Here is a 24,822-nt window from a genome sequence, read left to right as displayed (position 1 = left end):
CAGATCTGTCATCTCATTTGGAGCGAATGAAGAAGAACATGGAACAAACCGTTAAAGATCTTCAACAACGACTTGATGAAGCGGAAAACATCGAACTTAAGGGAAGCAAGAAACAAGTGCAAAAACTTGAGACCAGAGTAAGTTTAACTGCATCGCTATACGTTGTATACTCATGAACGAATATAGTTCATAACGTTCACTTGGTTTAGATTCGTGAACTTGAGAACGAACTTGACTCGGAGCAGCGTCGCAACGGTGACTCAGTGAAAAGCCAACGAAAAGTGGAACGACGATTGAAGGAAGTGACGTACCAGGGTGAAGAAGACAAGAAGAACTTAACACGCATCCAGGATCTTGTTGATAAACTCCAGATCAAAGTGAAAACATACAAGCGACAAGCCGAGGAAGCGGTAAATTGAAGACATTAGACATGCGATTCTATTTAATGTCTTAATTCATGTTTGTTCGTTATAGGAGGAACAAGCCAACACAAACTTGAGCAAATACCGCAAACTCCAGCACGAATTGGACGATGCAGAAGAGCGAGCAGAGATGGCAGAATCGCAACTTAACAAGATGAGATCCAAGGCACGTGATACAAAGGATTCAACTGGGTCAGTTGTTTATCAACTTTAATCCGTAGCTGTTTAACTGAAACTTTCCCTTGCAGATCTTTGCTTTAAACGGCTTTACGGGACAACGTTTGGATAAATTAGCTTTAAATAATTATCTTCTGCATCTTTTCTTTGGCAACCAATCACTGTGACATGCGATGTTTTGCTTGCCATGTACAGATGTAAATAAACGAAGTCAAACCAGTATTTGCTTATTTGTGATTCTTTATTAACCGACTCTATTTCTGCGAATGAACTCGATATAATAACGTTGTTATTATTATCATACGGACAAGTCTACTTATTAAATGCATTCGTATCGCGATCAACAACTAAACAATAGATTACACAGATCTAATGCATGAGCACGGTATAAACTAATTAGCATAGTATTAATTACCCCTATCACTACAATGGTCGACTGAGATCGTTCAAAAACAAACCAAAAGTAACCAACAAAGCGAGTTTCAGTCGCCATTGGTGACTGTGGAGGAGTAGATAGAATGCATTTAGTCGTGTATTAAAACTCATTAAACTTAAGACGTATAAGGAATGAAAGTTTGGTAAAGAATATGTGTAAATACGCTTTGTACAACTCCTGTACCATGTGTTGACATGTAAACTTACAAATACGACAAAGTTACATACATGGTAACTCGTAAGCGGATACGAGGTGTATGGAACAGAACTGTTGTTGCCTCGCCATTAACTGCATTAGTTCATTCAATATGGTGGCAATTGAGGCAATCTTGAAATTTATCTGTTTAATTAGACGGTAATTGCCGTGTAGAAGATTCGTGCAATGATGCAATAGTGGTAAATTGTTACATAGTGTTAGTTCTACACTTGGCAAGTGACAAATTCTCTATTATAAGTTTACGTACCCATTACATTTTCCCTTCCTTGTGATTTTTATGAACTTTGCTTATTTTCTCTTTTTTTATGAGATGTCTGTGTAAAAATGTTTACAACAGAAGAAAATTTATTTTTTGTTTTAATGTTTTGATGCGAAATTTTGTTTGAAAGCGTTCAGATTATAAACTAATTCGCTGTTAGGTTGCAGATTTGTGTGTTTGTTTCATTCTTTTCGGGGGATAATTAAAAATGTTTTTGTTTTAAAACATACAATGCAACAAACCAACGACGTCTCCACATTTGGATTAAACAACAGTTCTGTTTCAAACTCGTTTGTTGAAACTTTTAACTTGCAAACACAAGAAGCATCTAATAGTTTTAAGGATTCGGAGAAAGAAAGAAACAAATGCCCGCATTGCCCTTTTACAACGGCATGGAAAAGCAGTTTGTCTGTTCATATCAAAACCCACACTAGTAAGTATAATGGGTTTGTATTTGTTTATTGTCACATTACAGCAACTTCATGCTCAAATGAAAATTAAATTCTGGTAAACAAACGCAAGTAATAGTTCTTTATAGAAAGTGTTAAATTAAAAAATATTCGCAAATGGCAGAATAAGGTCAATTAAAAGTCACAAAGTTGTTTGCAACCAAAAAACTCAGTCTTTATAAGTCAGTTTGGTTTTGTTCCAACTGACATAAACAAAATATGATAGTTAACACAAAGATATTGTACATGGAAAAAGTAAAATAAATATTTGTATTGATAGAAATGTTCCAAAGGTATAATTTCTTTAGTAACGAATAGTATTCAACATTTCTAAGGATTAGTAAGAAGACAACACCACAAGTTATTGTTACACACAGGACAACTTCATTTGTCTTTGCTATTCAACTTATTCGTGTTCTACAACATTGTAACCTCCATCATTTATATTTAGATGAGCGACCATGGAAATGCGCTTTGTGTAACAAACACTTCAAGTTAAAACATCATTTGAAATGCCATCTTTTAACACATTCCAACAAACAAGCAAAGTGTAATTTATGCAGTTTTAGGTTTGTTGCTTGGTATCCGTTCTGCTACCATTACCACTGAAAATTGCTGGAAAATTTTTTATTCTAAATTATATTCAGATGCTCAGACAGTCGGATGCTACAACGTCACAAACTGCTGAGTCATAAAGTTGGATTCAAGAAACGAATGACACCGAGGCCGACTTTAACCATGCCGATGACCAAGGAGTTTGCAGCAACAGCAGATAACACATTTAATTCATTCTTTGGACATTCTAACGATCAAGCAGCGACATTAGGTCAACCTGCCAATGTACTCGATACACCTGGGTTTGGGTACAAAGTGCCCGCTATACCAACCCAGAACGAATCCTTTCAGCCGCCTGAAATAAGAAAATCTCCGAATCGTGTCTTGTGGCAACGTAGCGTTCCAACCCATCAGTTCAACCAACAACCAAACGCGATCTCATCATCTAACTTGCACCAACGATGGCCCATAATAACCACATGCGCGTCAACGCAGGATTGTTTACCACCTGAGAAGGCGATGTATCGTCGCAAGTCGTCCGACCTCGCATCTGTCTCATCAACCGACAGCACGCCAATCTTGGTAAAACAAGAGCGCCCACACGTGGTTGAAAGTTCATCGGAACCCACTCCAACGTGCTTTGCTTTTCCATCCCAATCATCCGACCTTCAACAAATCGTTTCTGCTGACGAATCTAATACTTCAGATTGCCGAATCGTTTCGCCGCAGTCAGCCACCCCATCCGACGCAAATAATGAAGTTGTTTCAAAAAGATCTCGTTCATTGAGTGCTCGATCAATCGCAAGCGTGAACATTGAGGAGCCATTGGTGCTTGAAGATGAAACTAAAGTTGAAAGCAAATGGGAATGTTCACATTGTGGAATAATATTTCCCGATAATATAATGTACGGCTTACACATGGCTTGCCATTCTGTGGGCCACGCTTACAAATGCAATGTTTGTGGTTTAATTTGCCGCGACAGACATGATTTTTCTTTCCATTTTTCCCTTGGCCAGCATAAAGTTGACTTGAAAAAATAACATGTGAATTAAAACAGAATTTGGATTATTGCACAATTTCAATTTAATCAAATGATATTTTTTTATGGGCACGTATTTTTATTTCTATCATATACCAACCATGTACATGCATAATTATGTTCTTGTGCGTCATCAATGAAAACAAATCTTGTTTTATCGATGATCAGTATTATTACAATGTTCACTGCTGTTGCAACGCTGCCAATCAGCAGCTTCAATAAAACGTACTTTTGCTAATATTGCTCCATGCATACATAGTGGTGGTTACAATGTGTTTGTTCCTTGAACAACTCATTGGTTATAGAGCGAATGCTTTGTTACGTGAACTTAAATGTATTGCTATTGGGAAACTGTTTCATTTGATAAAGTCACTGGGAGTTGACCATTATAAACATCGGGTTATCGTTATACGATTAATGTTCAATAACGCGAACGTTTCCAACACGAAAATATAGAAAGTTGCGACAATTCAATATTCATCTCGCCCTGCATTACCGATTTAATACGTCATACCGTGGCTGCAGCTTCCGAGTCGTTTAAGATTATTGGGATCTTAAACTTATGTTAATTGTTACTAATTTCAAATATTGTTGTAAGAGATTGAGATTCATGCTTTATTTGTTGACGGTGTGTTGAACGTAACTTTATTATGTAATACGTCATCACGTACTACGTCATCACCACCTGGTCCTTCCGAGCCAGCGGCCACCGGTGTTATTGATTATCTGCCATAAATATGTTGTTGCGCAATATTTCTAACCGAGAAAAATCAAATCGACATCTTATTATTGGCGAAATTATTGTTTTGTTTTTCGGCTGAAAAGTTTCTTTCAGTCGATTCACAAATGATGAGAAGATGCAGCCTGTTTTACATCGCTGTTGTGCTTAATACAATATTTGTGCGGACCGTCTGGCCAAATATTTAATTTTCAGATGTCCGTGAGGATAAATCAGCGCAGTCTGAGAATCGAAAACACTTTGTATGAGACGAATAAAGCCTTTGTTAAAAAATCAATGATAGTGCTTTATATTAATGAATGTGATCATCATATAAATACTTGCCAATTCTGCTCGGCGATTATGACAAGAGTAAAGGGCCAGATTGGTTTGTAAAACACCTTAGGGACGAATGGTTGCGTGGTTCGCGTCTTTATAATTAAAGCAAAGAAGCTTGCCGATCAATAATTTATATTCAATTGTTTTTCTCTCAGCACAATATATGGCGATCATACGAAGGGTATTTCTAATCTGCATTAGGCAGGCAGTTTATTTTAATCTTATTACACGAGGTTTTCACAACAGAGAGCATATAAGCAACGATTAGCTGGAATAAGTTGTTTTGAGTGGAAGGTGGAGCGACATTGGAATACTCAAGATGGAAATAGTTGGAAAACGTTTGTTGAAAAGAAAGGTGACGACAATAGTTATGTGCTGGCTGTATCTTAGTTGGAATTTAAACCGACAATCTTTTATTTAAAATTATTTGCCAAGTTTATGTTGTAACCTAGAAGCAGCACGAGAGTCATTTTAATGATCATGGTTTTAAGAATTCACTTAATCGTGTCCTTTGATATTAGTGTGTCGCGTGTAATGGAAAATAATTGGACTTGAATGTAACTTATTTATCCTCCCATCATGGGGCAACGACAGTCGTTATAACACAGGTGTTCTGTTCAATACACCTTATTCCCGCTTTCGAGTTACCATGTAGGCTATGTAACTTATTTATCCTTGCACCTCTGGGTTAGAGTCAGTCGCGACAACCACTTTGTCGGAAAAGTTATATTAGTTCGTTTTTTTGACAGGTGGAAAAGCAATTGAAAATGTTTTCTGGGAACGAAGAAGGAAAAGGAAAAAGTGAAAATACCGAGGGGGAAAATAATTGTGCGGAGGATCAAACTCATATTGAAGAAATGCGGAAAGAAAAAAGGTTTCTTACTTGATTGTGTCGTGACAGTTAAATATCGTTATTCTAGATAAACTAACGTGCAAACAAATGTTGTTTTGAATTAATTGTCACAGAGAACAGATGCTGGAACAACAGCTGCAACGAAGAACCGAACGCGCGAAAATCCGCGAAGAAATCCGAAAACGACACAAAATCGAGTCGTCGGAAATCGACAGCGAACTAGTTAACCTTGAGAGTCATGGGGACACAGGAGATTCAAGTTTGGTAGAAATGGCTACGTCAATTAGTTCGCGACTAAAGCTGGTTTGGAGCAACTTTGGCAGCTCTGTGGGGAAATCTTAGTCAGCGATTATATTGTATTATAAAGTCGTATAATGTACAAGAGCATATATTTTAATTCGCCAAATGGTTACGATCGAATCTAAATGTTATTCATTTGTTGATGGTGTTCTTTGTTAAAGCAGCATCCAATGTATTCAGATATGTCGGAATGACGTCAAATGTTGCGGATTTTTAGTTCATGTCATTTATTTCTAAGTTCGCGAGTTTCTAAGTAAGTAAAATGTGTCCCATCCTCCCCTACCCTACTATACATTAAGTTGTAAGGAAGTTCGAGATTCAAATATCTGGCTTATGTTTCCTTTCTTATTCTGCAGTTAATTAAAAAGATCGACAACACAACGGATTATTTACAAGTGTTGTCGTGTAACACGATCAGGTTAAACCTACGCTGGATATTATTTTTAGAAATTTTCTATGGGATTTTGATTCGACCTCCTATTACGTTTAAACGGCCCTCACCCCACCAACGTCGATGCTTCCACAGTGTAAGAATGACACGCCTTCCTACTTAACCAATCAACGCAGCATACCAGACATCTTAAACTGATGTCCAACGATCACATTTCATAACAGGCGTATGACCGGAGGCGAAATTACTCTTGTATCAGATTTCCGGCAAATCTGCTTTAAACAAGACTAGGACGCTTTCGGCCACGCATTGCTTGTACCAGCAGGTGACGAGTAAAGTTATAGTTTGGCGCTTAAGCTGCGCTCGCGGTAACTTCAATCATATTGAATTTATTCAATAGGTAATTGAAAAGACGTGTTAATATTTAAATAAATAGACCACTAAGGTAAAAATAAGGCCAGTAGTTGTGAGATGGGCGATTTCCAACAAGATTATCGTAAGGTTTTGGATGAATCTCCTCCACCAGAACAACAGGACAACCTGGATGAAGAAGATGATGGGGTTCCTGAACTTGACCCTTTAAACTCATTCGCGCCTCTCAATATATCAGAAGAAGCGGATAAACTTACTTACAAGGTTTGAGTAATAATACGTTAAATGTTGAAACGAGAACCCTCTTGGTTTAGGATCATCTATCGTCAGCGTTATCTGTGTTTAACCTCATGAACGCCATCTTGGGGAGCGGAATACTTGGGCTGGCAGAAGCGCAAAAGAATATTGGAGTTCTCCCATTCGTGTACGTTTGTCAATATTTACTGTGTATAGTGATGGCTGGAATCTTGTCAACTTCTGTTTTGTTCCCATAGTTTAATGTTGGTGAGCACTGCGTGTCTTGCTTTGTTCACTATCAGTCTTTTGCTACATCTGAGTAGAATCACTGGAGTGAAAACTTACGAGGGTTTGGCTCAACAATCGTTCGGCAAGAAGGGGAAGTTTATTACTTCTATCATGATAGTGTTTCATTGCATGGGAGGTGAGTTTGCGTGTTGTGGAATATTTAAAACTTGAACATTTTGTTTAATTATTTTTTATGGCAAAGGACAACGTGTGAATTAAATTGTTTCATCCGCATTAGTTATCTTTATGTTTATCCCCAGCCATATGCTCGTATGTTTTCATCATGAAGAATGAACTGCCTGAGGTCATCAAGGTTTTTGTGAGCTACGAGGAAAAACCGTAAGTTTTATCATCGGCTGCCTAACCAGTTATTTCATATTAGCCACGTGTTTCCATAGAGATGAAGACCTTCCGTTTTATTTGAACGGAAACTTTTTGATGTTGATTGTGGTCGTCGGGGTGATTGTCCCACTTTCTACAATGAAAGATATTAGTAAGTCATGTTTTTCCACGGTTAAAACTGATGAATGTATCGTGTCGGGCATCGGTTTTAATTCGCTTGCAATTTAATTATTGTAATTAGTTTTAATTTAGCTTAATTAGAAATTAAACTTATAATTTGCCGCTCCACAACTAAATATAAAACATCGATGACGAATCATTTAGTATATAGTAAGGTGGGGAAAGCTGGGACACCTTTAACACATAATATCAAACTATCCTGACCTTGTTTTAAACAATTAACAACGGTCTACCGAAGTCGTGAGGATATAGTTTCGTAATTATTTGAATGTTCTTTGTTTACTAATAAATGGGTCGGGAAAATCGAGTTAAAAGGTGTCCCATCTTCCCCCAAAGTACTGTATACACTTGTTAGCACACATGTTGTAAACGCCGATGAAGCGTCTTATCATCCTGTTGGTGCGCAGTAGATTTAATAGAAAAGATAAAATATCAATTACTCCCAAACAATAGCGGTTGTGTTGTCGTACCAGATGTGAATGAACCGTGAAATATGAACCTACATCTATGCGTAGCTTTATTTCGTAAACACATCAATTTATTTTGAATTATTTAAATAATCATACAGCGTTTATCACACCGCTGGTCATTTATTCATGATTTAACACGAGGTTCTGTGAAAAATGTGGCTTATCATGCATCGGGTTTAATGTTTTCATAACATATGATAATGTACAGAATAATCAGGCGCGATTCGATGAATTAATCTTCGTGTTTTTAGAGTTTCTTGGTTATTCCAGCGCCTTCGGTATGTTTTGTATGATGTTGTTTACGGTGACTGTGATAGCGAAGAAGTTTTCCATCCCATGTCCCCTTCCTCTCAATAACACCCATTCAGCATTGGCCAACCGTACTTACAATGAAGAACAATATTGCTCGGCAAAAGTCGTTAACCTAAACAAAAGGGTGGGCAACATCTTATTTTCTTCGTAGATCAATTCTTAGAATTCCTGTAATTTAATTTGTTTTTATGACAGTCCGCTTACGCCGTACCGACCATGTTTTTTTCCTTCATGTGCCACGCATCGATGCTGCCAATCTACGCCGAACTACGAAAGTAAGTCACTCATGTTTAAAACTTCAGCATTATCAAAATATTTTCGTATATAGACCCAGTTTACCTCGAATGCAGAAAGTGGCGGCCATTTCTATCCTTAACGTCCTACTATTGTATCTTACTTCGGCAACGTTGGGATATCTTACATTCTACAGTAAGTACAAATACTTTAATATGGAATGAGTATAACAAGTTGTGTTTAGATCGCGTTGAATCTGAGCTACTACTCACATATAGTTTGTACAACCCCGACGATCCCCTCATCGTAATATCAAGGCTGATGGTCATCATCTGTGTAATGCTTTCCGTGCCATTACTACATTATCCGGTAAGAAGAGACGCGACACCACTAATTTTACTACTACGGTATTTCGCCTTCAGCGGTGCTTGGACAAGTCATCGTGCCGCGCACATTTGAAAATAGATTCTACGCAAGCGATATTATTGGCTTCAACAACTAGTGATCCGGTTTAACAATATGCTGGTTGCAACAATTTAAACAAAAACTTTGAAAAGATTTTTTATGATTCTCTCGGTTAAATTAAAGACGTGTGTTCTTAATAATATTCGTAACTCATATATTTTAAGTAGCACAACCTTTTGTCCAGGCAAGAAAAACAATTATTCTATCAATGTTTCCCAACCCGGATCAATTTTTCTGGTGGAGACATATCTTAGTTATGGTAGGGGTGTTGTCGGTTTCAGTTGTGTTCGTTCTATTCGTTCCAAACATCAGAGACATCTTCGGCATAGCAGGTCAGCTGCTGATATAAATACATGTTCTATGGTGAATATAAATGCAGCATAGGCTACAAATCCATACTTAAAGATGATTTTGCATATTCATCGTATTAGGTATCTAAACTTATATAATTATCTTCATAAATATGATAGGTAGGTTATTTAACTTTGTTTCCTGTGTTATATATGATATGTCTTGTGTCATTAAACTTATCATTGTTTTCACTTTAATTATATCCTAATATTTCAGGCGCCACTTCGTCTGCGTCGCTACTTGCCATCTTCCCGAGTGCCTTCTTTATCCGACTTACCGGCAAGGACGCTACGCCTTCCGTACGATCTGAATACAGCGGCAGAAGGAAGATTGTAAGCTTATATTCAGCATCGGTAACCTTGGTAACTAATTTATAATCTTCTGCAGGCCTGGGCGTTGGTTGTGTTGGGGAGTCTCTTTATGATCCTTAGTGTGGCGTTGATTGTGCTGGACTGGTTAACATGAACACGACCCTTGTAATTTGAAGTCTCCAAGCGAATGCTTTGCCTAGAGTTGCATGTTTTTACATATTTATTGCATTTTCTATAAAAAAATAACATTTTTCAAACATTTAAGAAAATTTTAATATTTGCTCTGCCTAAATCGAATTGTGTAGGAAATAAAGTGATTTGCAATCGAGATAATATGCGCTTATGCTGAAAAAACGCTTGTAACTACAAATTAACCAAGAGGTTGGTGGTTCGCCCACACCCGGAGATGCCCCTTATTCACCTAACAACCTTCCAACTAAGCTATCGTTGGCAATCTCAGCTGTTTTTTACAATTGCTGTTTTGTTTTCTATCGTCAACTACGTTAAGGCTGCTTCGAGATTACATTTTGACCAATCATCTCCCGACATGACGATCAGCTGTTTTGTTTCCCGCGCTTTTATTGTTCCTGCGTTTTTCAGCGGTTTTCGGAAGTTATAGGAAATATTTTGTGGCCGATATTGTCAGGGAATTCTAGGAAGTAGTTTGAAACCAAAAACCACAATCTCTTCAAAGAAACAATCCGAAACTTGCCTTTTTTAATGGCGTCAAGGTTACGGGTAAATACATTCAATTTATTAAATTGTGTTTAGGTGATGACTGTACAGGTTACATTGTTAAATACTGACGTTTCCGTTCTTTGGCATTATTTTTTCATTAATATCTGTAAATGTTGGGAATGTGCTGAGCCCGAACTCAAAACCTTGTGACGTAGCGTCCCCTTTTTTTCATGCTGGGCACTCGCTATTAGGCCGAACTATAGACTAAATATATTTAAAGCTGAAATTCAGGCGATACCCAATGGAATGGTGTTCCAGAATCTCGATCATATTTTAATGAGGTTTCGGTAGATATAAAACAATTTAAACCCAGATTAATTAAAGTTAACTGCTTTGTTATGTCCGGCGCCGTGGCGTAGTGATCAGCGCGCCTGCCTCTAACCCAGAGGTAATGGGTTCAAGGCTCTGTCGTTTTCTGGCCACGCGAGGATAAAGTAAGTTACATTTATTCATTCATTCATTCATTCGTTATCCGAATTAACTTATAGTTCAAGGAGCTTTAAATCCTGGAGTATATTAAATTTGCCATGTATTTGGCCAGTATCGATTTGAACCTTTTAATATTATACAGGTATTGGTACAAAGCTGTTATTCACCGCTTGCTCTCTGTAATGATAGCAATACACAAGTGTGACTGTGGGAATGTCTGCTTGAAGGTAATAGGAATGTTACCATTTTTAATTAGAAATTCATGACGTATTCTTGTCACAATAACCACTTGCTGTCACCTAAAACCAGAATGTAGTTATGATATATAATATTGTAGCAGTCGGGATTTGCTATGTGCAAACCACGCAGCCTGATATGCACCGACCCTACACTAGGTCACTAGGATTTTCGCACGCGAATGCGACGCCCCACAATGCCTTCTTCCGGTTCTCCCAATAAACACACGAGTTGTAGAGCAACGGTTCTCTTTTAAATAAATGAAATGAATGAATAACACTTAACAGATGATGTGAAACTAATAACGTAGTACGGCATATAAACAGTTCACATAGGAAAATAACATAAGGACCAAATTAGGCTTAATTAACACGTTAGAGGTAATCAATAAATAATAATACACGTACCAACTTGTTAGGCGATCAGGCGGAATGAAATTCACAATGGTGATTACACAATGTCCAAACAAGCAATGTACTTTTACCTAAATCACTGTAAATAGCATCACAATAATCACTTTTATATAAAGATGTAAACTGATTGGTACATCACTAATACTGCACATAAAAAACTACTTAATTGCTTCAGCTTATGGCTAGTACGTGGCTATAACGTAATACTGTCAAACATGGTTTCCTAATATCCAGACATTACTGATAACACCATAGATACCTAAACATATAGATGGGAAACTGAAGACCACGTGACAAACAACTTTCATCGTTTACAGATTAATTTATGCAGTATTTAATCAGATATTGATTTCATATCATTTGCAATAATGTTTTCCACATTTTGTGCAAATTTTATCAACTAATATACCATATATTTAAATATATCTCCAAATAACCGGTTTAGACAGGTCACGCTTGACTGAATCCGTGCTCGGGCAAATATCTGTAGTATTAACGCTGATGATCGTATGTGCCAATACGGTATGCTGTTACCTATGTGTCTAATTTTGTGAGATATATATGTTACTGAGTTTTACATTTATGTATGTTACTTTTTATGTATGATATGTATGTTACTGAGTTTTACATTTCGCGGGTACAGGCCTTTATTTGGTTACCTTTAGAAGAGTTTTAGTAACATTTAGGGTTTTAATCGTGGGCATTCATGGCTAACCAGGGAAGAGGGAAAGATAAGGCAATGGTAGCATTTGAGATAGTAAGTATCACATTTTCCTGTGTTTATAAGAATTGCAGCTTTGCATTTTATAACCCAGAAAACTTAATAGCATATAGACAAGATAGTGTTAAAGCAGATAGTCATTACATACAAGAATATGGCTTATAAGTTATATAAGGAATATCCTCATTTCTGTATACAAGCTGGAGAATCACTAGGCATGCCTCTACATTTGGGCTGCACAGCTGCCTATTAAGGTGATAGATGTTATACAGTACCAACATGTATATACAAAGCAGTGATATTGATGAATGAAAGAAAATATAAATTTGAATCTCATTTTATAACCCCTCTGTACTGGTTTACTTTTTCAGAGACACTAGAATACATTAAGGGTTAATTAATAAAGCCATTCAGTACAGCTTGCACCAGCAAGAATTACTGAATTTAAACCCAGTGCTTTGTATCATACAAACTTAAATTTCGAACTATTCACAAATTTTATTCAATTTATAAAATAGAAACCACTAATAAGTACTAGATCAAGTGACTTGGGTTTATATTTTTACATTTTTTGATAATGACTAGGTCCAGGAATATGATACTTTTTACATTTTTAATGGAAATAAAAGTTCGGTCACAATTTTGCAAAATCTTTGTTTCAAAGTAATTGTTCATTGAAAGTAGTTGTTCACAGATGTCTAAGCTATTTTCGTGCCGTAAGAAGTGTTATCACCTTAATTTGTTTTATCGTTTCTCGTTGCCATATCACATTCACACCCAACCCAACCTGCAAAATATTGGATCAGTGTTTTTTCTTATCATGTTTCTCAAAAAAATAAATCTTTGCAATAATGCTTCAGCAAGTTTTTTGTTATGATCATTTACAAAATATTTAAAGATAGCTGCTAAGACATCCTGACTGAATATACCAAATTGCTACCAAACTACCAATACAGATGTATTTAGACCATTGGCTGGACGATCATGCACCACCTCAGTCTTACTCTTAAGAACACAATTATTTAATATTAATCTTTCACCAAATCTAACCTCTTTAAACGTTTACTTGCCAATCCAAAAGATATTGAACAAACTTCGTATTCAACCAGTCTAGATGATCATCATTTGCAGAATAAATAGAATAATTCACAGAGCAAGTAATCATTTTACACCACCTGTAAAATGTTGGGATTGAAATTATTACTTGTCCATCAGTAAGATCAACTCTGTAATTCTATCAGAGTAGGTATATCTTGATGCAGAGTCTTTCCTACATTCAAACCGAGAGCGGAGAGTCATCTACAACTTAGTTCAATATGAACATTTGACACTCTCTTTATTCTAGGTGGTACAAATTCTGCATGTGGGTCCATAAAATGGCTTGGATAAGTAGGCTACAAGCCATTGTAAGTGGTCTGAAAGCTTTAAGCTAAGTTACACTTGAATTTAATGTAATTACCCCAAGTGAATGGACATTAAATGGCTTGGTCAATATGGATTTGGTGCAATGAATTTTGCAGGCAAGTTCAACAAAAGTACAACACCAAATTTAATTGTTTACATGTAGACTGTACATTGATGTCTTCTCGCTTAAAATGTGCCTCACAGATAGATGGCCTGTACAAATAGTTGTACAACTACGATTTTAAATCCATACATTAATAAATAAGTTGTCAGTCATACAATATACAAAAATAATAGCTAAAACAAGTTGTGTAAATACTCATTAGTCATAAAGAACAGTAAAGCACCTTTCTCTGTGCAACATATCTTTCTCCTTTCGCGGGATCAGAGTTCCGGTAAGACAAAATGCACTGCCAGTTCTTTACGGTGCCTTCTCTACATGCTTGATGCTTGGCCAGATCGGCTACCAACATTTTAAATAGGGACGTTTGGAAATGTTGCTCCCACACTCATAAGAGCAACCACGAATACAGCAGTGCGCTATTTTTGTAATACTGTATTTGTGCGTCTGTATAAACAACAAACTGTCAAAATCTGCATAATACTGCAATTCAACCCTATTAAGAAATCGGAATTAGCACGGATTTACTAAAGCGTGACCTGTCTAAACTTTTTTCGCCAGTTTCGTATCTATATGTTTAGGTATCTATGTTAATACAACGTGGTTCATAACAAAGAACTGCCCATGTGACCGGGTAATCATGACAATAAGCAAAACATGGATACGAAGTAACGATTGGATGAAAATATAATAACTCGCTGTAACAAATATATTGCTTCTATTGTCTACTTTATTTCATATGTGACAGGGGACTATGCAAGGGCAATAAGGAGGAGTCTGTGTTTTGACCCCTCTTTTAGGCCTAAAATCGGTTTACCCTGTTGTTAGGTGTCTATACAAACAAGCAGAGCCAAAATATATTGCATTCACCACATTAAATAATGAGTTTGCTATGTTTGACAGCTGTAGGTGTGATTAATAATAATAATAATAACTTTTATTTGTCTCTTCGATTACATTAGCGAAGAATTAGAAATGTTTCAAACGAAAAGACAGGATATAGCGACAAAACAACAGTTGTTAAAACACGCTTACAGTTAAAAACATATTTACATTTAGTTGGAAAAAATAAGCGTGGTCGCTACACCTAAAAATTGCATTTATCAATGTCGCTCTAGATGTAATGCAAAATTCAAAAACTATTACACATATATATGTAAAATTTAAAAACTGTTATGCTAATATACACATATGAGTATACTAGGTAGGATAACATAAAACATATACATTCATTCATTTATAAAAAAGAACTAAACCAGAGTTGCCCAATTAGCCAACAACGTCTAACCTGTGACAACTATATGAATAAACTCCGGATTCCTGTACCTCTTCATTCATTTATCTACATTTGCAATTACTACTATAACTCAAACTAAACTAATTTGTCCTTTTTAAACAGTGACCAAAACTACTCCAAAAGAAAGCTGTGGGTAATTATACCATGCAACAATAGAATGGACAACGACCCATATATTGACCATCATCATGCAAGAGCTACACAACTTGTTAAGGTAATTTGTTGTTTATATCCTGGGCTGGACTCGAACCCAGTACCTCTCTGCTTTTTCTACATTGGTGTTTCTACAAGCTTTATACAATTAATTTTGCTCACGAGTTACTAGGCCTCAGTGGCGTCGATTTTATAAAAAACGTAGGGGTTGCGTCATTATACCATGTTAGCTGAAAGTAAGTATATGTAAAACACGTAAAACCACGCATATAACGTGTGCGGCATTTAATAGAAAGGGTAAGACGTTGGGCTGGCAGTCAATTGCGGTTAAGTGTTTAAAAACTTAACAATACGACATGTACATATCATCATATAATTGCCGATACGTTGATTATACAGACAATGGAGCACATCACAATACCGCGTATGACATAACATTGTTTAACTGACAGGTGCAGCATTGCGCAATATCTTACGTTAATTCTATGCGTCACAATATTGTTTATAATGCAACATTTGACTTTAAAACTCGTAATTGCGCAACATAAAAGTTCGCATCACAATTAAACACGTAACAATTTTATGTTGGTTGACGGGCGCAATGAAGTTTAAAAAAAGCATTTTAACAAAACTCGAAGAAACAAACAAAATTAATCAAACATGCGTCAATCATGTTCCACAACACACGATCAAAGCTTTGTTCGCCTATCACCGAACAAAGCAGCATTGCCGCCACGATCTCTCTTAGTTTTAATAGACGAACTTATCAGGGTAAGGTTTGCGAGCGAGAATAATGTTTCACATGTAGGCTTAATAATAAACGTGTGAATTGCTATTATGTCTTAATGAATCCACGCGTAAACCCTTAATATTTCGTAACAAACATGCTGCTTGGCCGAGAAAAATATCATATATAAATATAAAGCAGTGACCGACCCGATTTAGGTAGTTTATTTTCGCATATTTAACAGGCAAATTACATTTATTTTACATGCAACTAATAAGGAGGCCATTCATGACATGTGCGCGTCTTAAAAAAAGAACACCTTTTCCTATAGTTTAATTTTCTCCTGGTTCGCGTGTTTTAAGTTTAATTCGAATTGCTTTCGGGAGAAAAGCAGCTTTGGAAGTAGACGTTAGACCAAATTCAAAACGTAGAAATTGATCAGTAAACATTACATTCTCACACAATAATAGAATTGTTACTGTAACAATCGGCGATTTTGCGATTTTCAATGTGACGTAAACACTTGTCTGACGTAACACACAACCAGTATAGGTAACCGCGCAGGGTACAAAAATGGCTAGTTTATGCGGAGAATGAAGGTGTTGCGTAACTACCATAAAGTAATTGTTTGATAAAGTTAAATATATTTATTTAAGAAGATTTTAGGAATAATTTGCTTTTATAATTGGAAAATCCAGGGGTTGTTGCAACCCCTGCAAAATTCTCAGGGTAGGCCTGCATACCCTGCACCATATAAATCGACGCCAGTGCTAGGCCTGGTGTATTTTGGCCACTTTGAAAACTATAAACACTGACCGTTGGTACTTACACGTATGTTGTGTACAAAGTTGACATTTTTAAACTTGAGTTTATTCTTTCAGTGGCAGAAGGTATTAGAACAAGTGTATGTTAAACTAAAGCTAGGAGATGGAATTTTCCTTCTTTGCAATGTTTTACATTTAAGTTAAGTATAACCTACATATGTTCATGTTTTTTTATTTGTTTGTTGGTTATTTGAACTGCTGTGTTTGTACAGTTTATGTATAATACTATATGTTGGTGTTATTCCTTTGTTATCTATATGTCATAGGTGCATAGGCGTATCATTAGGGGTAACTAGGGTGACGTATCACCCCAACTTATATTCAATGACACTTCTATTAGCATAATAAATTATTTGGGGATATATTTAGTTGAATATATTGTTACAAAAACCAACAACAAGTAAAAATAAGACAACAAAACCTGGAAACAAATTAACACAAGTGGAAATGGAATTTTTTAGTTTTGTATATGTAGTACTTCACACGTTGGTAGTTTGTCTTTCATTTACTGTGATAAAGCATGCCAGCCATCCACAGTATGCGAATATCATCCTGCCGAAAGGGGTCAAAATATGGAAGGACATAGGGCTTTAAATCTTGCGAACAATATTTATTTACTGCCATCATGGATATTGAGATGATTTAGGACGGATAACCGGAACTTGTCTGATTGAACGTTAATCTTAAAAGAGTCGAACCCGGTCAAGTGGTAACTGTTGTTGGATTCACTTGGGTTTTGCGAGGTACTTGGTAGCGGCACTAATTCAACAGTTGGCAAACTTTTCTTTCGTGTGTGTTGGCTGGTTCTTGTGAATGTTAAACTTGGCATTGAAAGTCTTTTACGCGTGTGGCGAATGTTGGATGTTATTCTGCCCCACCAAGAAGCAATTCTACAATCACAACAACCTTGTATAAACAACACTTTTAACGCTTTTTTAAATCTATTGTCACGATAGCTATAAATGAAGAAGTTCCACAAGCTGTTGCACACGAGGACTAAAGTTCCAAAAAACTCTGCTGTGTTGGAAGCTGTTGCGTCGTCAACGTTAAAATCCCTTGGTGACGTATTATGAATGGATGGTAGAAACATCTGGCAACAAATTATGGTAACGATCGGTAGAAGGCTGATGCTGAACATGCCAACCATGATCACCAAGGTACGAGCAAGACGTACTTCTAAACTACCTTTGTCATTCCTGTTACCACTTAAATGGCGATCACGGAACTTGTGTTTTCTTGCGTAGCAAAATGTAGCAATACTGATCACCCACATACTGATGACTGGAAGTAACAAACCAGTTAAATAAATGACCGTCCCAATCTGCCCCTCCATGTGCATTAAAAAGGAAACACCAGGAACATAATTCATCTTATCTGTAAATATTGGGAGCAGGGAAAACATTGACGCAACGAACCAGACACCGATTGAAGCTTTCGTCGCCAAGATCCGCGCATCTTCTTTCTTGTAATGAAGTGGTTTGTATACCGCCATCATGCGGTCAAACCCAGCAATATTCAAGATGTAAATTGAAACAGAGAATGAAAGACTAGTGAAAAATCCCACAAAGTATCGATAGGAATAGGGAAATTGGATTTCTAGTTGGTAGACTGGGTCGCTTCTGTAGGTGGAGAATGTGACGTTCTGATGAACAATTGTAACATTTTCAATGCTGCCACTTTGATAAGGTGTCCATATTTGTCTGTACAGTGTGCTTATTGCAGTCGGCAGGATTATAACACCAGCTATAAGATCGGCAACCGCCAGCGATATTTTATAAATAGCTTGGCTGTTCCTGAGACGAGGGTTCATCCCGTACACCAGAATAATGGTGGAGTTTAAAGCAGAGATTGTCACAGCAAGGAGTAAACAAAGCCAAAGTATAAATACAACAGCCGGTCTGCATCTGTAATATAATTATGGTTACATTCATAACCAAATAAATCAATATGTTTTAATTACCTCTCTGGCATGCAATCCCATGCCGATATCGCAAAATGATCGACCAAACGTTTGTTAAACCCGCACCAGATCACGCCGCATGTTGGAATACTAAACGTTAGAATTTCCATGAAGTTACCGAGTTTTGTTTCTGCTTCGTATGTTGCGACTTGTACACACGGCTGCAAACTTTGTTTAAGCGTTAGATTCGTATTTCCAAGTTGTTTAACTAATCTCAACCAGGAAGGAGAATGGTGTCGGGTAGCTAAAGGTCCTGTAACTGGAGCAAATGTAGTTAGTTGTTCTGTGTAAACTGGTATCCTGTTTTGTCGTAGGACAGCTGCAGTATGAGGCATTGCGACACTTATAGTATTATTAAGTATTTCCGTACATGAGGACTCGAGATTTTTTGTGTCGCAATATCGCTCATACACCAGGGCAGAAAAATGATCGAAAACGAAAGTTTTTCTCTCGCATATACTTTGGAACTGTGGGCATTCTAAAGCTGCCAAGACGTGAAGGAAAGTGGTGAGGAAAAATCGGCCAGTCGACCAATTCCGATTGTAAACGGTAACTGTGTCATTGCAGCATCGGATGCGGTCAATGTTGGGTAAGCTTGAGGTGACCACTTGGGATATTGCGATGCATGACGAAATCGAACTTTGATTCAATTGACCTTCGTTGTAAAACAAGCTGATGTTTTCAGCTGCTGCAACACTCACACTACAGAATAAAACTACGTATAACACTGTGTTCCACATCTTCTGTACCACACAACAGCAACAAAACATAAACAACAGCCTTTACAACAGGACGTAATAAATTCTTACAGAGAGTCTTACCAGCGAACTATATATAAGCACCGTTTTTTGGTATTTATATATAATCCCACAAGCTGCCTTTTACTGTAACTTAAGTCAGCTTTTAAATGACGTTTTCTTTCAGTATGTTTAAAAGATTCTTTTTATGCTGGTCGTGATATTTATACACTGTAAGTAACCATTAAAATATCTGACCCTAGACGGAAATCTATTTTCTAGTCATTTTATGATAAATTTAAACCAAAATAGCTGTCGTTTTATTTTGGATTTGGTTTCCATTTACAAGTGTTACTCGTGCACGATTATGAAACATGACGTCAGCTTAATATAATTTCCCTTAAATTGCTGCATTAGTTGCATCGTTTCGTGGTTGCTACGAAATATATTTAATCAGAAAGTTTGTTTGCGTCATTTATAAAGTAAACAGCAATCTTCCAACCTATGGTTTAATTGATCTTTATACGTTTGCCTGTTGCACAAAAAATAATTCCTCAAATACAGAACAAATCGGTTTAAACACACCATGTTGGAATATAAACTGTACGTTTCATTAATGAGTCAGTTACACTGGACTTGTCACCACCTTCCCTTCGTCATCCAATTCAATAATTTCATCTTCAATATTATCAACCACAGACACCAATAGTCGGTCAGCGTTGCAATTAATCGCGAAGGATTGAAATATCGAGTCATCCGTCACTTTATCTTCCTTTGTTTCCTTCTGTTGTTTTTGTAGTCCTTTCTTCTTCTCGTAGATCGGCTGATAAGGTTTTATTTCCGATGACGATTGACTTGCAACAGCTGTTTCGGTGCTTTTGTTTTTTTCGGTTTTTAATTCAGTTGTAGAGCCTGCAGTTGATCGGAAGGCTGACGTTCCCCCCGAAGACAAAGCTTCAGATTTTGCCGTGCTGGAAAACTTCGTCATAGCAGTGACGTCACCAGATGAACTTTTTTTGCGGCCAGCGGCGCTTGAAAGGGCGAGGTTTGGTATGGAGGATAATCTACGTCGGCCATCGTGTGCGACTTGTTGCGCACAACCCAACGTTGTCAACCAACAATCAGCTGCTCCAGTTTTCTTCGCCGCTTCCTTACATTGTTTCTTTAAAGCTGCTTTGAACTCCGTGTTCCGTGCATTGTAAATAAAGAAGTTCCACAAACTGTTGCTTGCCAGAATCATAAAGGAGAAAAACTCAAACGCGATAAAGACTGATGCTCCTGATACGTCAAGGTATTCCGGTAAATTGTAATACACACTTACCGTTAGGAAGGTTGCGATTGTAACGATTGCTGCGGGCACCAGGTTAAGTGTGAACACGCCGACCATAATGGATAAAGTTCGCGCCAATCGGGTTTCAATTGAACGAGATTTTTTTTTAGAATCTGACGTTAAATGACTGCTTGCCATGGCGTGTTTCCTGGTCATATGGAACGTAGCAACACTAATAATCCACATTGCCACAACTGGTAGAGCAAACGCAATAATGTATAAGATTAGAGCGCCGGTGCCAGCCGACGAAACGAGGAAGGATGCAATTAGTGAATATCTGAGTGATGAAACGTAAAGCGGCAAACTACCACATATTATTGTTACTATCCAAATAACGACACATATTCGTTTGGCAAACATTTTTGCTCTGTCCTTCCGGTAGCGTAGTGGCCGGTAAACAGCGATAAGACGATCAACTCCAGCAGCAGTCAGTGTGTAAACAGATACTGCGATTCCCACCGTCGTAAAAAAGCCCAAAAATGACAAATATGATACTGCAAATATTTCGGTGAATTGATTCCGTATCCCACGCCCTTGTACCGAGCTTGGCGAGCCATCCACAACCGAGTAACCGAACACAGTTTGTTCTTCACCAAGCATGTATGGTGTCTTTACCAGCATTAATATAGAATTAGCAGATGCTGGAAAGACAATGGCTCCGATTAAGAAGTCGGATAAAGCGATGGAGAATTTGTAAACGGACTGGCTGTGGTGAAGTGCCGGGGTTCTCCATATTACAGCAAGTATAAGAATATTGCCCATGGTGATGAAAATGGCAAATAGGATGCAAATTACTATAATAACGGTGATACCAGAGCGACACCTGAAAGTATATACAGCATATTATATAAGCTACACAAATGTGGAATGCACGAACTTACCCTATAGGCATGCATGACCATGGAGAGATCCCACTTCGAGTTAAACTTGCGTTGAACCCACACCACACAACCCCGCATGTGGGAACGTCAACACTAACCATTTCTTGAAATTCACCAAAGTTATGTTTAGTTGCTTCATACATGGCAACTTGTATGCAAGGATGAAGGGCTTCTTGAATGGATAGCGATGCATTACGAAGTTGTTTGATGAGATGTGACCAGTTGTTTCGTGTATAATTAGTGGTTTGGTTGGTTGGCATGTGTGTCTTCTGTAGTGTGGAAGCCAATGTGTCATAACAGGTTGATTCAAATGTGTTCTTGTTGCAGAAGTAACTATATACAAGAGTAGCGTACGGATGGAAGTTGTAGGTCTTGTTTCGACATTCCTCTTCAAACTGTGGGCAACTCCATTCACTCAATGTTTCGAGATATCGGGTAAGAAATTCATTTCCGTTTGACCAAAACAAACGATAAGCCTTCACCCTCACTTGACAGCACTGCAAAACTCTTGTTCTATTTCCTACCGTGATCCCTGGTGCGTAGTTACATGGTATGTCTCCTAATGTGTTGTTCGTTAACAGCGGGGTGGTTGCCGACATATTGCCCGTTAGGTTCGTGCTTTGTTCCAAAGTAGACGATGTTACATTTGAATCTGTCTCGGCACATCGTAGTAGCAACAAAACGACGCTTACAAAACTTAATGTTATACCTTGTGCTTGCATTCCTCTGTAATTAAAAAATAAAATCATTTTAAACCGACATCTTTTTACTCTCTTTGTTATGCTGTGTTATAACTTTCCAGTTAGTGAATGTATGAAGCAACACTTTGCGTATTCAATTCTTACTGTGATTCATCTCACCAAAGGAAACGAACATGGGATGACTAAGTGCTATGATAAAGATCTGTTTCACTCCGAGCACGTTTCGTATATTCAGCACAGCTATTGCGTTATGACGTATATACTTATAAAACGATAAATTCTCATCGTTTTGTTTTGATCCATTTCTTGGTATAAACACAAGCTTACTTAAATAACTTTGTATGTTTATATATTTATATAAAAACAGTAATATAATAATAACTTTTTTTGTCTCTACGATTACGATGGCCAGCATTTAGAAACATGATAAACGAAAAGATAAGATCTAGCAACAAAACAACATGTGTTAAAACACGCTTGCAGTTAAAACATATAGTACTGTGGGGAAACCGGACACCTTTGACACATAGTATCCAAGTATTCGGATCGTGTTTTAAACAATTTACAATGGTTTATGGGAGTCGTGAAGATACGGTTTTATAATTCTTTGACTGTTTTTTTTTTGTTTATTTCCGAATGGAACGGGAAAATATAGGTAAAATGGTGTCCCATCTTCCCCAACCCTACTATTTACATTTGTTTTAAAATAAATCAGCGAAGAAAGTAATATTTGTATTTGACCCTAAATGAAAGTAATTGTGCAACAAAAAACTAATTTAACTGTTGGCTTTAATATTAAAATGTTTCCAAATGTAGACTGACGTAAACCACACCACGGCTGTTGTGTTTGAGGTTCATTCACTTGCACGCGTAGTTACGCCTGACATGAGACTTGTTAATGCATTTCTAAAGTTTTGGTTCCGTCGATAATAAATCCAGAAGTTCCATAGACTGCTCGTTAGAAAAATAATTAAGGCGACGTACTCCGCTGAGAAGAAAGCAATCGCCGATTCCACAACAAGGTTCTGCGGCTCGTTCACGGATACATGCGGAATAAACGGCATTAAGGTAACCACAAGTACCATCGGTAGTAAACTAAGTGTAAACACACCAATAATAATTGCAATAGTTTTAAACAACCTGGATTGACGATTCATATTTGTGAGGTTACTACTTGTTGAATTCATACGTTGCATTGTGGCAATCCTTTGACGAGTAATACAGTACGTCGCAATGTTGATAACCCACATTAAAACTAGTGGGGTAAACAGAAATAATATGTAAGTAATGTTTGTTTCGGAATCATCCAAGACGAGCCGGGAAACATCAAAAGAATATTTCCAACCTGGAACCACAATTGGAAGGATTGCGTAAACAACACAAATTATCCACAGTATAGCACACCACCACTTTGCAATGCGCATTGCTCTATGCTTCAGGTGCCACAGTGGTTTAAATACTGATAAAAGTTGGTCTAATGCAGCGCCTAGCATTGAGTATACGTTGGCCATTAAGGATATAGTTGTGACAAAACCCACAAAGTTTAAGTACGATTGGGATGTCGCATCCGCTCTGCTGCCAACCATACCCCTCATCGTAACTGATTTGTTGATTTCCCAAACACTGGTAACATTGTAAAGCTCACCGGGACTTATCTGGTGCGTTAAAAGTTTCAAGACGCTGCTGAGAACAGTTGGTAAAACGAATATACCGACAATCAAATCAGCAAAGGCGAGCGACATCTTGTATATGTACTGACTCTTACGCAGACTTTGGTTTGTCGCCAGAACGAATATAACGATGGCATTCAGAAACACGATGAGGAATGATGCGACTGATATAACAACAGTTGTAAGGATGGTCTTGGTTTGGCATCTGTTTGAATAAAAACATTTAATTTTATTTCATCAAAACAATATCAATGCATATTTACCTTTCTGTAAGGCAGGTCCAGGAAGACACAGGGTATCGGTTAATGGCGACTTGATTAAATCCACACCAAGCGAACCCACAGAACGGAACATTTACTGCAATGACTTCTTGGAAATCTCCAAAATGAAAACCTTCTTGTTCAAACAAAGCAATTTCAACGCAAGGTTGTTTAAGTTGTTGTAATGTAAGCGTAGATGAATCGAGTGTTTGAACAATTGTGGTCCAGTTAGTTTGGTTTGAAACTTCAATGTTTGCAACCCCAACAACGACATCTGTGCATTTCTACTCTAACATGGTGTGGTTGCAGAAGGAATGGTAAACTAACTCACTAAATCTGGTCATTGCAAAAACTTTATCCTGACACGCTTTTGTATATTGACTGCAGTTCCAGTCCTTCATTATGGACAGATATCGTGTTATATAAAATCCGCCAGTATACCACATCTCCTTGTATGTTTTATCCACGCTGTCACAACAGTGCAACTCATGCTCTCGACTTC

The 24,822-nt window shown here is 37.4% G+C and overlaps 6 protein-coding genes and 3 long non-coding RNA genes across 13 annotated transcripts in view; 6 read left to right on the top strand and 3 right to left on the bottom strand.

Moving 5' to 3' along the window:
• LOC100186390 (myosin-6-like) overlaps positions 1–821 on the top strand; it is a 10,864-nt gene extending 10,043 nt beyond the window's left edge. The window contains exons 35-38 of the mRNA XM_026838441.1: positions 4–137; positions 210–410; positions 475–614; positions 671–821. Coding sequence (XP_026694242.1) covers positions 4–137; positions 210–410; positions 475–614; positions 671–683 — 488 coding nt within the window. The 3' untranslated portion in view covers positions 684–821. The remainder of the gene's footprint in view (positions 1–3; positions 138–209; positions 411–474; positions 615–670) is intronic.
• Positions 822–1,673: 852 nt separating this feature from the next.
• Positions 1,674–3,960, top strand: LOC100184229 (zinc finger protein Pegasus). The gene is made up of 3 exons (XM_002131144.5): positions 1,674–1,943; positions 2,411–2,528; positions 2,607–3,960. The coding sequence occupies exons 1-3, from the start codon at positions 1,742–1,744 to the stop codon at positions 3,553–3,555; spliced, it is 1,269 nt and encodes a 422-aa protein (XP_002131180.1). The 5' UTR covers positions 1,674–1,741; the 3' UTR covers positions 3,556–3,960.
• Positions 3,961–4,818: 858 nt separating this feature from the next.
• LOC100186612 lies at positions 4,819–6,187 on the top strand. The gene is made up of 3 exons (XM_002131079.4): positions 4,819–4,966; positions 5,361–5,485; positions 5,578–6,187. The coding sequence occupies exons 1-3, from the start codon at positions 4,931–4,933 to the stop codon at positions 5,804–5,806; spliced, it is 390 nt and encodes a 129-aa protein (XP_002131115.1). The 5' UTR covers positions 4,819–4,930; the 3' UTR covers positions 5,807–6,187.
• Positions 6,188–6,540: 353 nt separating this feature from the next.
• On the top strand, positions 6,541–10,263 carry LOC100177192 (sodium-coupled neutral amino acid transporter 3-like). Of its 2 annotated transcripts, XM_002125039.5 has the most exons (12): positions 6,542–6,791; positions 6,842–6,951; positions 7,022–7,188; positions 7,313–7,391; positions 7,451–7,545; positions 8,296–8,480; positions 8,552–8,631; positions 8,685–8,785; positions 8,835–8,959; positions 9,240–9,387; positions 9,623–9,738; positions 9,794–10,263. In XM_002125039.5, the coding sequence occupies exons 1-12, from the start codon at positions 6,627–6,629 to the stop codon at positions 9,869–9,871; spliced, it is 1,449 nt and encodes a 482-aa protein (XP_002125075.3). In that variant the 5' UTR covers positions 6,542–6,626; the 3' UTR covers positions 9,872–10,263. The 2 variants fall into 2 exon arrangements, with proteins under 2 accessions (XP_026694246.1, XP_002125075.3); XM_026838445.1 differs by lacking the exon at positions 9,240–9,387 and having other exon boundaries at positions 6,541–6,791.
• Positions 10,264–10,305: 42 nt separating this feature from the next.
• LOC113475037 lies at positions 10,306–13,114 on the top strand. Its single transcript, XR_003396776.1, has 2 exons — positions 10,306–10,455; positions 11,027–13,114. It is a non-coding gene; the product is annotated as an uncharacterized LOC113475037 (long non-coding RNA).
• Positions 12,850–14,748, bottom strand: LOC104266564. 4 transcript variants are annotated; one of them, XR_003396775.1, is made up of 3 exons: positions 14,007–14,705; positions 13,306–13,872; positions 12,850–13,042 (listed from the first exon to the last, which is right to left on the bottom strand). It is a non-coding gene; the product is annotated as an uncharacterized LOC104266564 (long non-coding RNA). The 4 variants fall into 4 exon arrangements; XR_001975155.2 differs by having other exon boundaries at positions 12,850–13,554; positions 14,007–14,736; XR_717616.3 differs by having other exon boundaries at positions 12,850–13,430; positions 14,007–14,695.
• A 72-nt stretch (positions 14,749–14,820) lies between these two features.
• LOC113475038 lies at positions 14,821–17,022 on the top strand. The gene is made up of 2 exons (XR_003396777.1): positions 14,821–15,291; positions 16,839–17,022. It is a non-coding gene; the product is annotated as an uncharacterized LOC113475038 (long non-coding RNA).
• Positions 17,023–17,073: 51 nt separating this feature from the next.
• LOC113475036 lies at positions 17,074–19,857 on the bottom strand. Its single transcript, XM_026838444.1, has 2 exons — positions 18,742–19,857; positions 17,074–18,685 (listed from the first exon to the last, which is right to left on the bottom strand). Exons 1-2 carry the CDS (start codon positions 19,509–19,511, stop codon positions 17,392–17,394), a joined length of 2,064 nt encoding a protein of 687 aa, XP_026694245.1. The 5' UTR covers positions 19,512–19,857; the 3' UTR covers positions 17,074–17,391.
• Positions 19,858–19,971: 114 nt separating this feature from the next.
• Positions 19,972–24,604, bottom strand: LOC100181847 (the record flags this gene model as incomplete). Its single annotated transcript, XM_018815538.2, has 5 exons — positions 19,972–21,631; positions 21,690–22,472; positions 22,564–22,630; positions 23,253–24,265; positions 24,324–24,604. Coding segments are annotated over 5 exons (3,672 nt in total), but the record flags the coding sequence as incomplete, so codon positions are not given.
• Positions 24,605–24,822: the final 218 nt, after the last annotated feature.

Source organism: Ciona intestinalis, unplaced genomic scaffold (genome assembly GCF_000224145.3).
Source record: "Ciona intestinalis unplaced genomic scaffold, KH HT000087.2, whole genome shotgun sequence".
Lineage (NCBI taxonomy): Eukaryota > Metazoa > Chordata > Ascidiacea > Phlebobranchia > Cionidae > Ciona > Ciona intestinalis.
This window is presented reverse-complemented; position numbering and strand designations above follow the sequence as displayed.

Bases quoted from the DNA above. Each gene is read 5' to 3' on its own strand.
- LOC100184229 (XM_002131144.5), top strand. From the start codon at position 1,742: ATGCAACAAACCAACGACGTCTCCACATTTGGATTAAACAACAGTTCT. The intron at 1,944-2,410 runs GTAAGTATAATG...ATTTATATTTAG, and splicing joins TCATATCAAAACCCACACTA to ATGAGCGACCATGGAAATGC. The intron at 2,529-2,606 runs GTTTGTTGCTTG...AATTATATTCAG, and splicing joins TGTAATTTATGCAGTTTTAG to ATGCTCAGACAGTCGGATGC.
- LOC113475036 (XM_026838444.1), bottom strand. From the start codon at position 19,511: ATGTTTTGTTGCTGTTGTGTGGTACAGAAGATGTGGAACACAGTGTTA. The intron at 18,686-18,741 runs GTAATTAAAACA...ATTATATTACAG, and splicing joins TGGGATTGCATGCCAGAGAG to ATGCAGACCGGCTGTTGTAT.
- LOC100177192 (XM_002125039.5), top strand. From the start codon at position 6,627: ATGGGCGATTTCCAACAAGATTATCGTAAGGTTTTGGATGAATCTCCT. The intron at 7,189-7,312 runs GTGAGTTTGCGT...GTTTATCCCCAG, and splicing joins AGTGTTTCATTGCATGGGAG to CCATATGCTCGTATGTTTTC. The intron at 8,632-8,684 runs GTAAGTCACTCA...TTTCGTATATAG, and splicing joins ATCTACGCCGAACTACGAAA to ACCCAGTTTACCTCGAATGC.
- LOC100186612 (XM_002131079.4), top strand. From the start codon at position 4,931: ATGGAAATAGTTGGAAAACGTTTGTTGAAAAGAAAG. The intron at 4,967-5,360 runs GTGACGACAATA...TTTTTTTGACAG, and splicing joins AACGTTTGTTGAAAAGAAAG to GTGGAAAAGCAATTGAAAAT. The intron at 5,486-5,577 runs GTTTCTTACTTG...TAATTGTCACAG, and splicing joins GAAATGCGGAAAGAAAAAAG to AGAACAGATGCTGGAACAAC.